The 17,799-nt window shown below is 34.3% G+C and overlaps 1 protein-coding gene across 1 annotated transcript in view; it reads left to right on the top strand.

Annotated features, from left to right (window-relative positions):
* The first annotated feature begins 886 nt into the window (after positions 1–886).
* ABCB27 (transporter associated with antigen processing protein 2) overlaps positions 887–17,799 on the top strand; it is a 142,459-nt gene continuing 125,546 nt past the window's right edge. Inside the window, exons 1-4 of the mRNA XM_089807477.1 lie at positions 887–1,210; positions 3,234–3,308; positions 10,022–10,057; positions 10,223–10,297. Of these exons, the coding sequence (XP_089663603.1) occupies positions 1,145–1,210; positions 3,234–3,308; positions 10,022–10,057; positions 10,223–10,297 (252 nt within the window). The 5' untranslated portion in view covers positions 887–1,144. The remainder of the gene's footprint in view (positions 1,211–3,233; positions 3,309–10,021; positions 10,058–10,222; positions 10,298–17,799) is intronic.

Raw genomic sequence — 17,799 nt, 5'->3', positions numbered from 1 at the left:
AGTGGAATAGGAAAACGAAATTAGAATATGTTTTATATTCGCTGTTTGGTAAGCTCAATCGAAATTGGGAATAGGAAGACATATTCCAATTTTGCCCCTAAAATGAGCATATGTCTATGCCAAAAAATATCTGTTATTGGAATAGGCCATTTCCATTCCCATTTCGATTTTCCATTAAAAAATATTTTTTATTTATTTTTTAAATTTTAATTTTTTAAAAATTTTTATTTTTTAATTTTTTTTTTTACTTTCACTTTTTGAATTTTTTTTTTATAAATTTTTTTTAATAACATTTTTAAAAATTATATCTATTTGTTTAAAAAAATGAAAATGAAAATGAATTAACTAAAAAAATAATAAATTAAAAAAAAATAAAAAATTAAAAAAAAAAAATACAAAACTTAACCTTATTCCTATTCTATTTTTGTACAACCAAACAACAAATTAACATATTCCAAGTCGAATTCCAAGTGCACCAAATATGATTGGAATTGCCTATTTCCATTCCCATTCCATTTTTCTATTCTAATTTTTTATTCCTATGCCAGCAACCAAACGAGACCTAAACGTAATGGCTCACCACTATGTACAGTCGGATTCCGTTTGTGCCGTTTCGCATATCTTAAATATATTGCGTGGGGTAAACCAACGTCATTTAGATGGCATGGTGTATTTTGCAGATGAAACAGGTTAGCCGCCTCCACCAGACAGAGAGATCTCTCATTTGACTAATACCTAGAAACACCCTTTTTAGCACATAAATAATGCATTAAAATAAAATAAAATAAAGCATAAAAGTGCCGCTTAAGCGTTTTGTCTCATTCGCCTGCGACTCTTGCACTAGATGCCAACGGTACAAAGTTTGGTGTAAGCATTTGGAAAAAGCAGTGAAGAGAAGAGGGGCTCTGTGACAAGCAGGTCATGGAAATTTCATGCTGAAGAAGCGCCAATTTATTCGAGCTCCGAGCATTAGATGCCACAGTGACTGATTCTTTCGGATAGCTCGCACAATAATATTCTGGAACATACCTGGCAAGAGGCACTTGGCACCACCTTGAATTATCCTGTGCCTAATTTATAGGGCACGCATTCCTTCCTTGGAAATTCATGGTGTAATAGAGAAATTTCTCAAGGTGATTCGGCAATGGCGAGGGGAACAGGCAACGGCGGGCTTTCCAGCGAGAGAACACCGCTTCTGACTTCTAATGGCGTAGGCTTTCTTTCTTTTTTCGCTCTTCTGCTCTTACTGATATGTTTGAGCGGTGCAATACAAGAATTTATGCGTTCTTTGCAAGCTCGGATGGTCAAATTTCAATCATTCAACGTCGCTATGTATGTAAAAATGGATCGAATGTTGTTTAGGTCGAGAGAGCACCGCTCTTAGTCTCTAATGGCGTCGGCTTTCTTTCCTTTTTCGCTCGTCTGGTCTGACTGATATGTTTGAGCGATGCGATACAAGAATGAATTTATGCGTTCTTTGCCAACTCGGGTTGTCAATTTTCAATCACTTAACGTCGCGATGTATGTGAAAATGGATCAAATTTTGTTTAGGTTGAGACTCGGTTAGGTTTTGTTTTGCGTGGAATTTCAGCTTTGCAGCTCTTTTCGAGGATGGCAGCTTTTTTTCACATTCTTTATAAAGCATTACGTGCTTCATTCAGAACAATTGTCGCCTTGGATCTGTCGATGCATATAATTTGACTTTGCACTGCAATGTATCATTTACGTTATGAAGTTTATGTTTAATTATTATGCGAAAGTTTTATTTAAAGAGTTCCTAGTAGAAATTTGTGTATAATAATTTATATGTAATTTTTTCTGGTAAATTTATAATGGACTGTAAAATATTATATCTTTAAAGAATATTATTATTAGCCTAGATATTTGTCAACTTTCAGAAAAATACTTATAAATAACGTATGAGTAGTTAATTTTTATTATAATAAAATAGTTGGAATGCTTTCTTTATTTTCAGATATTTGAACTTCTAGAGTCTTTAAATTTCTGAATTACCAATATTTATTTAAAAAGAGCTTTGAATCCGGTTTAACTTTTATTTATTATAATTATTTGAACTTTAAAAGACAGTTATCTAATTGAGCTTTGAATCCGGTTTAACTTTTATTTATTATAATTATTTGAACTTTAAAAGACAGTTATCTAATTTTATTTTTTTAAAAGTTTTTGGGTTAATGGTTTCAGTTGGTGAGATTACAATATACTGTATTCATCTGTGAAGAAATTTGAACACAACACTGTGAATATTCAAACTACATCTAATTTTCAAATATTACAATAATTAAACTTTCAAAGTTAGTTACAGCTTGCTGAGCTTGAAAATTCAAGATTATTAACTCATTTTTAGTCTTAGTTTGATAAGCTAAGATTATATTTAAGGGATTTATTTCAGTTTTTAAAATTAAGTAAAAAATACGAGGTGCATTATTTGCTATCCAGTTTCTATTAAAATTACCAATTTGAAAGAAACAATTCTCTGCCTGATTGGGAGGGGAGAGATGTCATGCTGGCAGAGTTAGGAGTGACTAGAAACTTATATTTCAGCTTTCAATTATGTATGCAAGTCCTCATTGGTTTTTATACGCTGAAAATGTACCCATAACACTCTCTGATCCATTAGACTAATACATAACAACCTTAAGATGACTGTAGTCCCAGAAAACATTCTAATATTTTTTTGGGGAATTATCAGCTTTTATGCATTAGTTGACTGTGCTGGAGCATGCTGGGTTTTTTTGAATCTTGGTTGTGCTTTGATAAATCTTTTATTGTCATATGGTCCTCAGTAGCAAGACCTTTTGAAAGCTTCATAGGTTTTTTTTTACTTCGGGGGAAAATATTCCTTTGTCTAGATCATAAACTTTGGGAATTAAAAGTTTATTGCTCCATAGTTTGGCTTCCTCTGTTATCTTTCTAATAACATATGATAAATTTTAAAATTAGATTTTTGGCATTATTTTCACAGGTTCTCATTTTCAAAACATGACTTGGTACACTTCTGTTCAATCCACTTTCTGAAATTGATCATTTTGTTTTTAGTAATACTTAATAAGAATTTCTTTTTCAGTTTCATATTAATGGCTGCATTAGCATGCATTATGCCTGGTATTTTGAGGATGCTCATTGGTAGGACAAATATCATCTGGAAATTTTGTATTTTGTTTGACATACTCAGAAAAGCTAAAATCAGAATTGTTCTATAATCTTGTGTGCAGACAGATGACAAACGAGTTTCCTTCCAAAATAATGATGCATCTGTATCAGATCTTGAACATGGTGATGCTGTACCGGTAATATTCTCTACGCTTTTTCACTTGGTTTCGTGGGCCTGAAATGAAAATAGATTCTGTGAGTTGGATATACTTTAAATAATTTTAAAATAAGCACTGAAAAAGTAATACATTGTAACATGTAAAATTATTTTGGAAATGCTCCTACAGTAGTCAATAACTTGATATTCAAAACTCATGTAAAAATGTAGGCAACATAGACTAGTTTGAGAATTATCTCCCTTTTATGGAAGAGCAAACCTTTTTGTGGAATCTTGTCAAACCTAAAGTAGCTGTTTATTCGTTAAGCTTATTTGTTTTTGTTGCATTTTGTTATTTAGTGATTGAATTTAAACTTCAAAGCCTTCTTTTTCCACTTTCACATGTTTGGGACTGGTATTTTTATTCGTGTTAGTTATTAATTCAAACTGTGGAGCCTTAAAGTAATATTTTAGGTGGTATATCTGATACTATACCCCTCACTGATGCGTAATGATATCTACAATGCTAAGTGCTATTTACAATTTGTATTTGTCATTAAATCAAATGAAGTAGTTTGATAGCTAGTTTGAATGTTGAAAGTCTATATATCGAAGTCTATATGAGAAACCTATCTATAAAGTATTAAAAGTGGATTTTAAGAGGTAGACTTCTTAGAGAAGGCACTGATTAACTATGGAGAAAAGTCATCAAGATAAATTATATTGGGCGAGGGAGTGCCCATTATTTAAAAATAAGATCCAAGTCCTCACAGGAACAATTGTTTGCTCTAGAATGTGTTCTTCCAAACCTAGCACCATCGTACAAGAGAGACATGTTATAATGTACGTCAGCTTACAGTGTATCTATAGCCATATCTAGAGGAATATTTATCCATGAGCCAGGCTTTGTGACATGGTGTAACTACATCAACATTGAAAATTGTGACCCTTTCAAGCCCTTCTATGAAACTCTCACTTCTCTGGTTTTATGCCACTTACAATCCTTTGCTGGTTGATATCTGGAAATAGTTCATCTGTAGTTCTACCTCTCCCTGATAACTCTGCTGAATGCCTTTGAGTACTCTCACTAATACTAGAATAAGTAAATAAGGAACCAGGGATGACAGAACACTAGCATTTCACGTTTATGCACTTCTTATTATTCCTCCCTTACGAAACGAATACCACATGTTGTGCTTTAGGCTACATAATTATTGCACTTAAATCTATTTCAAAGCATGTTGAATAACTACAATGATATCCATGTCAAACACATTGTTAATGCTTAAAAATTTCTTGTAGGGATCATAGCCCCAAAAATGGCTAACCAAAAAGTACAAGTTGATTTCACAAAATCAGGATTCAATTGGGAAAAGATAGGATTTTCAGAAAATGTAGAAAAGTTCCAAAAAATCTAATCTCCCCTTCTTTTTCTTTAGGTGTTTGGGAAAATGCCATTAGCCTTTATTGTTCCCATAGGCATTTTTAATTAATTTAATTAATTTACCAACCCACGTAAGTCGTTGCATGTGATTTTATTTAATAAATTTTGTAAAGTGACTAAGTTAAATGCAGAAATGAGCTAAAGTCACTTGATGGGGCCAAAAGGTGATTACTTTAATAAAGGTGAATTTAAAATTTAAACTTCTTGAATTTTTATTGGAAGTTAAAAAAGAGTAAGGGCTCATTTGCACATCATGGACATTTCTATTTCTCTAGTTGCAAAGTTTGGACAGTGAGTTTAACTTCCAAACCCTAGGATGAAAACCCTAGAAGTATTTGGTCTTAGAGAATTATTTCTTTGTAGTCAATTCTATGGTGGATGCACTCAGGATTCATGATTGGGCCTTAGAAGAGATTTCTTTAATTAAGATTTGCCAGCAATTAATTAATTTTTTGTGTGCAAATGGCAGATATAAATGTGCAGTGTGTCCCTTTAAAATGGAGTTAATATATATATATGTTTGTGGCTGAATATTCTTATCCAGCTGTACCTTTGTAAAACATATTAAAGAGGATGGTGTTTTTTGAGGAGTCTTAAAAACTTCCCATACTCCATCATAGCCTTTAGAGGGCCCATAAATGCTAGCACAACCTTTTAAGAGGCAATAAAACAGTAGCTTCTGCTCTTTTTGATGACTTTACAGCCTCTATACAGCTTCCGTACCATCCAAGGCAGCCAAACTCTTTGAGCTTGGGTGCCGTACAAGTCACCAAGGAGTCTATGGTATCATGTGAGTTATTGGTAAGGATTGTTGAGTTCTTTAGCAAGGTTTGCAATTTATGTAATAGAAATTTGTTTATTTTGTAATATAAAATGTTGTGTGAGAATTTTTGAATATAGCAATGATAGCAGCCCATATATTTTGTTTGGTGAAAATACCATTGAATAGATCTATTTTATAAGCATTAGTTGGAAAAAATGGCTCAGTGGTGAACATTTCACAAGCTTAAGTGTTACTGCTTTTTGGAAGCTAGAGATTTGGGCTATGGTATCACCACTTGCTTGCTCTCTTTTGATGAGCTTGCTTCTTCACTAGACGCTGAGCCAGATTGCTGATTTGGTTCTCCTGATGCCGTTTATTCCGCTGAAAATGCTATTTCCTTAACACTGCAGTTATGCAATGGGTTGCATGGCTCCCTACAATGAAAACACAATTTCTTCTGCCGGTGCTCACGTATTTGGTCACTAACCAGTTGGATCCATTCCTTGAGTGGTTTGATTCCCAATGAAAATGTTTTTTGATTTTATCCTTTTTGAGTGGGACTTCCATAGACTGAAATTTTCTTATAGAAGTAAAAGTCTCCATGTCTCTAGCCTTTTTGATGCTGCTTGCAATGTAGGTTGATTGAGTGCCTTAATCCAACCCCTCAAGGGACCTGTAAGGCCACCCATAGAAAGCTCAGTAAGCCTTCTCTCTGAAATAACTGTGACCAACATCAACAGCCTTCGAAAATTGGAGACATATGCACATACTGAACCCTACTGTTTCAGCTGAGCTAAGTCTTTGATGTGAAACTCTAGAAGCTTCCTATCAAATCTATCAATGAGCCTCTCTGTGAACTCAGCATAAGAAGCAATTTGGTCATGATCGATAGTGATGACCGTATGATGCCACACTCGTGAGCAATACCATCTAGATGTATGGCAGCATATTTGATAGCTTCATCTTCATGCATGGGGTGGAGCTGAAAATAGGTGTCTACCCTCTGCATCCAAGCTCTAACTGATGTCTTTCTTGAACTGTCATAGTAAGGAAGGAGACCATTGAAATGGGGCTTAAGCTTCTCTAAACCACTCTGCTTGAAAATGGATTGTTTGTTGGGTTGGAGCCTTAAGTAAACCGTATCGCCCACCTCAAAACTATGCTCTATACAATGCTTATCAGTATAACTCTGTTGATTCTGTGCCTGTTGCACGTCTTCCTTCAACGGTTTAGTAATATCCTAACTCTCCAGCAAAAATCCCTTGCCTTTGGCATTCTATGATCCCCAAAGAGAAAGTCGACAAAGTTAGGTGCATCTTACCCATACAATGCCTTAAATGGTGACATCTCGATTGACATATGATAGATAGAGTTATAAGAATACTCTCTGAAGTGGTGCTATATCACCCATGTTCTCTACTGTCCTCGAATGTACATTCTGAGATACCCTTCCACCCATTTGTGTACTATCTTGAACTATCCATCAATCTGTAGGGGATAGCTAGTTCTCAAAGTCATCTCTACCCCATTGAATTTGAAAAGTTCCTGGCAAAAGAGATTTAAAATGTGGCTATCCCTGTCATTGATTATGCTCTTGGGCATCCAATGCAAATAAAAATCTCCTTGAAGAACAACTCAGCTACTTATACTACAATATACGTTACAAAAATAGCAAAGAAGTGTTCAAATTTGGTCAAGCTGTTAACTACAACATATTTATAGTCCTTACCATGTACCTTAGGTAGCCCGATGAAATCCATGGAAATGCATTCCCATTTTTGATTGGGAATGGGCAAGGGTTTAAGCAAATCAGGTAGATAAGTGTGCTCATTTTCTTTTACTAGCATATGGTGCACTCTCTGGTATACCTTAAGGACTTCATCTTTAAGTCCTTTCCATGTAAACGTCTCCAGAATCTATCTGTATGTCTTAAAAAGTACCAAGTGACCAGCCATAGGTGCATCATGAAAGGTCTTCAGTATCCTCACCCTTAGGTATAAAAAAGGCATAAAATAGATCCTCTGTTTATAAATAATCAGCTCATCGAGCACCGTGTATCTATTGACATGAATTGTGCCATTAATAATTCTTGCTGCACAATAATCCTTAGCATAATCAATTGAAGCTTTGTCATCAGTATGACACGGGGCCAAAATTATTTAAAACTATATTTCAGCAGTATGACATGGGCCAGGAAGGGTGAGTTATTCCAACTTCAAAGCCCACTCCAAGGAACCACCAGAAGTAGAAAAATGCAAGAAACAGCTATCCAACAAAGTGTCAAAATCTCTTGGAATGTATCTTGCAAAGCAAAGTATTAGTCTTATTAGATAAAAGGAGTAAGCCCCAGTTTTTGAACTAGTACTTATTCTTCATCTTCCTCTTGAAATTGACTTAGTTAGCCAGGTTGATCATGATGGTGCTGTGGAGCACATATCACTGCATGAAACTCTTAGATGGTTTTGGCAGCATTTTTCTAGATACTTATTCACCTTTACGGGAATTGAGTTCCCTTGTTAAATCCAAAAACTTTTAAGGCTGTCGGGTTCTAGTGCACCCATATACAAACTCTAACTTAGGGATTAAGACACACTTTTAAATGCCTTTTTAATGGAAACCTAGAAACAGTTAAGCCTCCAACGTGGACTAGCTGGTGAAATTATTGTGCTCGAAGGTTTAGAATACAGCAAGGTGACAAAATTTTGCTAGAATCTACATCCTGGATAAAATGTGACAAATTTAATACAATCGGAGAATATAAAAACAATTAAATCTAAAGGCTACAAGAGCTTTAGTGAAAGTTTTTGGAGGAATGTTTTCCCAGGCTGTCAAAATTCTAATGAATTCCATTCACTAGATCAAGAGATATATAATTTAATTGGTCTTCCAGGCATAATAGTTTTCTAAAATTTGTTTGTATACACGTGTGTGTGTTGAAATCTTTTAAAGTTCACAAACAATAAGAACATCTCAGGTGTCAGTCTTCCTATCATTATTGTGCCTTAGAGTTTAGATGTTGTTTCTTTTCTTCTTTTTTTGGCTTGCTGTACTGCAAATTATTTTTGGCAAATTCAGACTGTGCTTCTCATTGTTTCCTACACTGACTGGGCTGGAAGGTGCCTATCCCTACCGTTATTTTTTGTTTAGTACAAGTTCATGTTTTATTCCACATGTCAGTATCTCTGGCTGCAACTGATGCTTGGAATTAAGGAATTATCAAATACCCTATACACACACCAGTGTTTGATTGATTGCCGCCAAAACCTTTTGTTCATGCTAAACACCTCTATTGCATAGGTTCCCTTCTCTGTGGATTTGCTCTTTTACAACAAACAGCATTTTCTTTCCAGAAAAAAATCAAACAATAATTGAAAGTGTGCACACACACTGCAAAACACATTGTAAACAGTTTAAAATACTACTGTTCTTGTTGCCTCCACTCTATGCTAAATGCATAGCACTTATGCTATGCTATTATTGCACTTATGCAGCCGATCTCCCTACACAAAAGCACCTTCCCATTTCTTAATTACACAAGCAATAAGCTAATGGCTGTTTACTAATGTTACCAACAATTTAGAAAATAATACTTTCATCAGTTGGGGAATTTGGGCAACCAAATTGTTGGAGCTGCCCCTTAAAAAGGAATACACCAACTTTATTTCCATCTTGTACAGGCTTTGCTACTTCAGCTCTCACATGCTCTGCTACGAGTTGAACGATTTATTGATGCAAATATAAACCAGGATATCTTATAAATAATATTGAGGGATACATATACAACGACTCTGGGTGTCTTGTGTTCCTAATATTCAGGAGTACACAGCTATTTTTAAGTTCCATATCTGTCTTTTTCCTCAACTTTATGTATATGGGCAGTTCAAATAAACCACCCAAACAGATTTAAAAATGAAGTTTGATTAAATTGAATCAAATAGTATTTATTTACGATAATAATCACCTATGTCACTAAGTTTATTATTTATAATAAGAAAATACTATGCTGTATAATCAAATAATCAAATAATCAAATATACTTTAAGGATGTTTCAATAAAAGTTGAAGATTTTGTTCTTCAAATTTCAACTGTTTGTAGTATGACTTTGATTCTATAAAAAATGAAAACAATCTGCAAACCAACAGGATGAATTAAAGCATTACATAAGATATAACAGAGAATAAAACCACAGAATGGACTGAATTGTCCCTCTTATTTATCCCTCTTATTTACTGCTTAAGCATCTGCACCTGAGAGGTTTTTTTTGCTTGGATTGGTAATGGGCCAGAGCCAATATCGACATGGGGCTCAAGTAGACTCAAACCCAAGACCCCCCAGATGAGAGGCTCACAACATACTGTCGTCTTGCAGGGTCTTCCCCTTGCACCCGAGAAATATTATGTACACATGAATTTATAATTTTCTTTCTTTATTTCCAAAAGTTTCCCTTTGCTTGTTAAGAAAATTGTAAGCAAGATTAGTGCTTCTTATGTTACTGAGGTTTTTATGATTGGATTCCGTTTTGACTACTGCATGGTTTTTATTCAGGCTGTGAATGTGGGATTCTGCCGTATACTGCGACTGGTATTTTTCTTTTCATCCTTATTAAATAACAAGATATTTCTGTTTTCCACTTTTCTCTGCTTTCCTTTGATCTTTTTTGGCTGTTGATCTTTTTTCTAGGTCAGAGGAGTCCCGTTCATGGTGACAAGTCTAATTTTTATCATTTTTTATGTTTTGTACTATAAGGCACGACCAGAGGCAGGGAAATTGGCTGTAGCAACTGTGGCACTTCTAGTTGCATCAACATCAAACATCTTAGTTGTATGTAATTATTCCTTTCAGTGAAATGGAATAGTGTGCTAATGCTTAAGTTTCACACTTCATATGTCTTTTTCTCATTTTGAAGGTGGATAAATGTTAAACAAAAGTCTAAAGATGGCTAAAAGAACTGAGCCTTTGCAATCTTTAATATGAATAGAGGTCTGATTGCTTTCAGCAAAGAAATTTACAATTTAAAGTATGTATGTACACTTACATGCAGAATTGAAAAGCTTGGAGTGTAAAGTTAGATTGCCATTGTTCTGAAAATATCTGCGTGTTTGTACATTCATTTATGTTTCTCTCTTGTAGATTTGGAGAAAATATTAGACATTAGTTAAATCTATTTGGGTTTGATTTGATTCCTTGATTATCATGTCATTCTTCTTAGCAAATCTTCAAATTGTTGTACAGATCACCTTCCATTTACCTTTATATACACCGAAATATAAGATGTTTTGCAATATATTTAGTGTTCTGTGTTATCCTACTCAGGTAGTACAGTGTCATGATGAATATCTATTCTTGTCAATTCCTTAGTCAAAGGGAAGCAAGAAATAAACAATATGAATGTCCACAAATAAACAAAGTAGGTCAATGGGACTAAAAGTTACAATGAGTAGGAACTTGGAAAAAAGAATTGCAAAAACTAAAAACCGAAAAATATTAGAATAAAAGGAGATCCTAACCAGATGAGGTGAACCTACAGCATAAGCAACACAAAGTCAGAAAGATATTGCTGTATAATACATATAGCCATGTGAAAAGAAGTCATCTGGCGGCTTGCCACATAAGCAGCCTATAATATCAAGTAAAGGGAAGAAGAGTTGTAAAGAGACTAAATTGAAAGCACTCTGTAATGCTGCCTTCATTGACTTAGGTGTTCTGGGAAATTCCATTAGCTTGTTCTATTCATGTAGTCTAATTCAGGAAATAATTAAATTAAATTAAATAGGCTGCCTTAAATTAATGTTGTGGGTGACTTTCATACAATTAATTTTTATAAAGTGACTTAACTTCTGTTCAAAAAACAAAAATAAAATAAAGTCACTTTGTGTGGGTCTAATAGACTATTATTTTATTAAAAAGCTAAGGTTAATATAACTTACAAAAAGCTCCTTCAGATTTTAGAAAAAGAGTAGAAATAAGCTCGTTTGGATATCTTGTTCATTTTTCATATTTTTACATTGTGAAGTTTGAGGAGCTTGCTTCAGAAAAACCTAGGACGGAAAAAGTTGTTGGTTTTGGTGAAGAGATAAAGCGAAGAGGAAGGAGTTGAGGGTGACAGGGACCTATAGTTTTTTAAAGTTGCTGCCACCTTATTTCCTTGTAGTTCTGGATGTAGGAGGTCCTGATTATTCATAAACACCTCATGCTTTCTTTTGGGCATTGGAAACCATTTCCAAGTGGATACCAAGAGTCTTAGAGTATCTTTTGGGAAAAATTCATTAAGTTGCTTGGCCATATTTACTTGTAACGGAAAAGATCATATGAGTTTAGAAATTGCACTTATCTCTTATTTCTTTTGTATCAAATCATCTGTTATTTCTTTTGTATCAAATCATCTGTTATTTCTCAACTTATTTGTAAGCATAGAAATAAAAAATTACGCAATTTCCCATCTTCAATAGGTGGAGGCAAAAGCACTAGTTGGTTGTGTTATTAGGTGTGCAATAGTTACTATCTTTGAATGGGGATATATAACAAAGGAGAGAAACGTTCATTAGGCATCATTTTTGATGTCAACTCTCATCCAAACAGTAGACAATTTGCTAGGCTGCAAATGGAAAGATAAAAACATTTTTGGGTAAGTTCCCTTGCCATCTTTGGGATGCTTTGTGCTAGGTAAATGGCCAAGGTCATCTGCTTCCATGTCACATAGCTTCCCAAACAACCAAGGAAACTCTCTCCAAACAGTGAATCTGAAGGTCTATAGGTTGTGACAAAGTGCCTTCTACATTATTAATACAATGAAAACTTTGAAATGGGGTCAAAATATTCAGAAACCTTTTCTTTGAGGCGGAAAAGAGCATGAATTATTTTTCACCAAAGCAAAGAATTATTATGTTCTTTTTAAAAATTTAGCCCAAAGAGTCCCAAATATGGCTTAAAATTGATTTCAGCTCAAATAGTAAGTAAACTTTATTCCTACCTTTTTGCGTCTCAATTTTTGAGATTTTGTTCTTTTCAAAGATACGTGCTTTATGATTTTGCAGCTTCATAAGCTTCAAAATCACTCTACCATCCAAAATCTAGCATTTGAGGTGGTCAATGAAGAAGCATAACACATCACAGTTGGAAAGGATAGAAATTGGCCATCCAGGGCATTGATTAAAATGCAAAGGAATCGGTTGACCTGAAATTGCACTAGTTTGATCGCAACCAGGCATGCAATATATTTGACTTTGCTTTGTGTTGCCCAATTTTAGTTCCCCCCTTAGTTAAAATTGGTTTATGAAATCTTTTGAGTCAAAATGCAGTCTTTTCCTTAGTATTCTGTCATTTTTGGGATTTTGGGAATTGAGTAACTGTTGGTAAATTACCCTTGGGAATACTAGAGTCAAGTGGAAAGAATTTGTTCGTTAACTTGTCTTGTGCCTATGTGTGTTGGAATTTCAAGTTTAAAGTTTTCTCTCTTTTCTCAAAGGAAATTAACTGTGCAAATTCAGGAAAACGAAGGAGCAAGGCAATCCTATTTTCAGCCTGGTTGGAAATTCAAAAAGTGCAAGAAGATTGTTGGATTCTGAAAGAAGAGAAGAAGATTGAGAAGTATCTGAAAGAAGATAGTGCTCATCAAAGGTTTTTATTTGGGAAATAGAGAGAGGAAGTATAGTGGTTGATATCTGAAAGCCAGAAAGAAGCAACTGGACATAAGGAAAAATACTCTTGAAGAAGTGAAAGTGGAAATTATTGAGATGTCTTCCTTCCATTAGCTAAATCTGAAAGAGAGAACGAAAGGACATAAGTTCCCCACTATGAAAAGAAGTAAAGGAAAATGATATGATATGCTAGACATGCCTTCTGCGCTCTCCGATACTTAAAAAGGAGCTGGAAACATAGAAGAGTGGAGATTTAAGAAAAGAAGGAAAGTTATCAGATTTCAATGCATTGGAAAGCCGAGTGTCCCATTTCAAAAGGGTTGACAAACATTAATTGTTTGATGAGATTGGCATTAATGGGACATTCTTTCCAAAACATTTAAAAGCATAATTCTACATGACTAGCTGTGCATTTCAAAAGGATTTTGAAGGTTGTAATTGTGAAGAACAAGTTAAGCTAGGGCAATCTTTGTTGGATTGACAAACAACAATAATTTAGTGAATCGAGTGTTCTGCTATGCAACATTGCTGTAATAGCATAATTTTAGTTAAAGGAGATGAAATGGAATTCAAATATTCTGGATATGATCATTTAAATGATTTAGAAAGTTTTTTATCGCAGATTGGATATACAAAATTGTTGAGGTTTGATTTGGATTATCTCCACAGAAGAATTCACACAGAGAACATGCATCCTATCACAGACAAATCGGCAGTTAGTGGTTTGGTGGAAGCAATTGGATTTTCTATCTTAGTTTATTGCGCTGAGCTAATAATGGAATGCATCAACTGTTTTAACCCAGACACAAGGGAAATTAAGAAAACCAATAATGAAATTCTTATCTCTTGATAGGGCAACCATTCAAAACTCATTCAGATTGCCTACCAGGACTGTATATGCTGATTAGGATTTTGTCTCTGCACAATGAGCTTTTGTGATAGGAAGACATATTATAAGAGTGATGTCTAAAGAGTGGTTTCAGACAAGGAGGGAAGGCCAATCAAAGCTCCTCAAAACCATGTATGACACCGACCTAAAAGGCGAAATCACAATTATTTTGGTGCTGCTACATATGTTAAGGGGAAATGAAGAAACCCTTAAGAGTGTTCTTTCTTATCTGTACAGACAATATGCTCAGAAGTTGGATACATGGACTGGGTGGGAATCATTGGTGATAAGTTATGCCAATTGTTTTGTTGCTTTCCTCGTAATAAGTTTTTATTCATATCCTCGTATCTCATTTATGTTGTAGCTTGCACACAACACTGGTTAGGTTTGAGCCACGTGTAGGAATTTGATGAGAACATTCAAATTTATGATTTCTATCCTTGTCTACAACTACACCAGAGCTATGCAGAATATAAAAGGGTCAACAATGCCTTCATAATGAAACTTACTTAGGAATTACAACGATGCCTTGAAAGACGGATTTCCCTAGAGGCAGTGCCAACAATTCTTACATATGAGAGTGGCTTCACCCAATTTGCGACATTTACTTACATCCGCATAAGGGCCTTTGATGGATTTCCTCACAAGCTACCCAAATACCTAGATGATAAGATGATCATCATTGATTTGTGGCAAATTGTAGAGGTGAAGAAAAGGTGTCGAGAAGCACAAGGAAGGTATTCCTTTCCCTAGTTTTGTTGGGGCTTATTCATGTTCTTCAAATCCCAATGCAATAAATGTTACTAAAGTTGCTTCCAAATATTCTAGAACTTCAAAGTTTTGAGACCACTCTTTGATGCAGGTAACTTTCTAAGGGATAATCTACAACTCGATTCTACTTAAACGGCAAGTGCTTGCACCAGAAGATTTTTGAGCGAATTGTATAGATGTTTTTGATATGAGAGAAAGGTCTTGGTCTTGATTGACCGTGTAACAAATACAAGAGTTTAAACTTTCTATTAATGTAATGGTTTTAATGAGAACGAATCAGAAATGTTGGACCTTGATTACTTTAGGAAGATCAAAGGCATTCCCTTGAAGCCCATTAATTGGGACATTCCTGAAATTGATAATAGTGATAAGAGGAATGTGACTGTGTTGAACAAAACTCAAGAGTGGGTTGAGAGAAAGAGGATGTGTAGAAAGTGGGTTTTTGACACATGTTTGCATGTGCATGACAATGAGCTTGCTTTTCCTTGGTATACTCCAATTATAGAATGAGTTTTTTGATCCCGATTGCATATGCAAGCAAGATGAAGCACTTGCATATGCAATTTTGAGAAATGTAGAAGGAAGATAGAAGAGACAATATATAAACTAAAACATGTGCAAATCTGAAAATGAAATGATGGATTTGCAACTTTTAACAAGATCAAAATATATACAACAAAAGCCCTAAGATAAACACAAGAAATCTTACCTTCGCTTCACCAAAATCAAGAGAAGAAGTCTTTACAAATCCTTGAGCAAAGTCTGAAGCAAATTGAAGAGATTTTTGAATTTAGAAAAGCTTGCAACAAAGAGGATTATATAGACTTTGAATCCTGACTCAATCCTCTTGCAATGAATGGATTTTGGACTCAAGATTCATTGCTAGACAAATGTGCATAATAGAGGATTAAAATACATAAAAATAACAACTGTTTTGAAGCATTCAAACCAGAGAAATGTTTGAAGAGATTGCAATGCATAGACAACCAAAAACTGTGTCTAGGGCATCAAAATGTAAGTTTGATGGATGCAAACAAGCTGGAATAAAATGCTTTTGCACTTGAACCCTTCCTTAACATCCAACGTTAAGTTTGCAAGCTTGAATCTTCTCTCTATGGACCCTTTCTGGCCAAAGCGTGCCCCAGGATGAGCTGTTTTTGGTCAAAAACATATGCTAAACAATGTGTTTTCTCTTGGAAAATTGCTGCCTTGTTTTCTTTATGCAAAATGTAGCAAAGAATGAGTAAAGACAGGCTTTTTAATATCAAAAATATGTCTTTGACCTCCAAATTGTGACTTTGCCATATTATGCACAGTAACGTGCTTTTGAGAGACAAAAAGACATAAAAGAAACATGTATTCCTCTTTATAATTGATGCCCAAGTCTTCAATAGGTCGAACGTGAGTTTAAAGGCACAATAAGGGTTTTCCAAAGGCAAAAACACATGCTTTTGGGTTCAAAATCACCACCTTAGGCCTTTTTAAGTGAAAATTTAGTCAAAACATGTGTGATGTACTTTTTAGAAGCAAAAACATATGTACTTCAGTCTAATCAAAAACCACTTTTGCCTTTAAGTCATTAAAAATGGGCTTTTAGAACAAAAGTACATGTGTCTTTGGGTTAAAATTTCCCACTATAAGGCCTTTAAGTTAAAAAGGTTTATAATAACAAACTTCTTATATGCAAATGCATTTAAAAGCCCCACTTACACATGTTAAGTTACATGTTAACTTAAAAAATATATTTGCATTTAAAATGTCCACTTCTAAGCTTTTGGGACTTAGAATTTATTGATAGCGGGATTTTAAAAGTGATTTGCATGATGATGATATGCAACGTGAAATAAAAACCCCACTTAATTGCATTTTAAGTGTCTCATGCAATTATATTTATATGTAACTAGAGTTTCTAATAAAATAATATCCAATTGGACTGCAAACCCCCACCTTTGCCTTAAAACATTGAAAGCTATACTCAAATCATCTCAAAATGATATGAAATTTGAAAATGGGGGTCAAAACCCACTTTACCTATAAATTACAATTTTATTTCATGTAATTAACAATAAAAAGCCCACTTTTGAAGGATTTTTAATAAGATGTGCTATCATGCCGAAAAACCCTACCCGCAGCATGCTTAAAACCTTAATAACTTGAGCTAGACAACTCCATTTGAGGCCTAAGATAGCTTGAAATGAGCAGAATTTCAATATAATCCTAGGGCAAAAACAAGATGAAAAACTAAACACCAAAACAAGATTGAAAGCTAAATAAAAGAACGAGAAAAGAAGAAAAGACTTGAAGGTCACCCAAAATTTTATGCTTGCAGTTAGAGAAGAAAATTTTGTCCTGACAAGCATTAAGATGATTAACTTAACGGGAACCCTAGAAAAGAATGCACTAGTAATGCTTAAATAAAGAACAACTCAAGGATGATGGATCTGCATAATGCCTTATCAATGCATTGAAAACATAGGGGATACACCTACAAAGCCATGAGAAAACTGTGTAAGTTTGCCCCAAATTTTGTGATGTCAAAATTGAGGACAACACTTATGCTTTATAACTTCTTGTAAATAGTTCAGTGATGCATAAGGTCTATAGATTGTAGGTGTCCTCTTGGATGTTAAAAGTTCATCTATCTATCTATCTTTATAGGACATATATAGGGCTAAGATAATTTTGTAGGAAAGATGAAGTATCTCTGTGCTAGTGCATAGGTGAACATGAAAGGACAACTGTCTGTAATTTTCTCAAAGATTAACATATATTTCCACTTCAGCACATTTTCTAGCAAATAATAATAGAAATAAAAATTAAAAGTATCTATTAAATTAATAAAATAATTCTTTACATGTACAGGCCTTCAAATAAAGACACAATGTAAATATAATTAAATGATTTTAGAATAATTATTCAATAAAATAAAATAACTCTTATATATTAACTCAATATTCATATACCTATGCATTTGAGATATCTATACTAGTTGCTATCAATCATTGACTCGTTAATAAGTATGTTTT

The sequence above is a fragment of the Cupressus sempervirens genome, chromosome 10 (assembly GCF_028749045.1).
Source record: "Cupressus sempervirens isolate cs-2001-9-10 chromosome 10, ASM2874904v1, whole genome shotgun sequence".
Classification (NCBI taxonomy): domain Eukaryota; kingdom Viridiplantae; phylum Streptophyta; class Pinopsida; order Cupressales; family Cupressaceae; genus Cupressus; species Cupressus sempervirens.
Note: the sequence above shows the minus strand (reverse complement) of the source record. Positions and strands in the feature narration are given on the sequence as shown.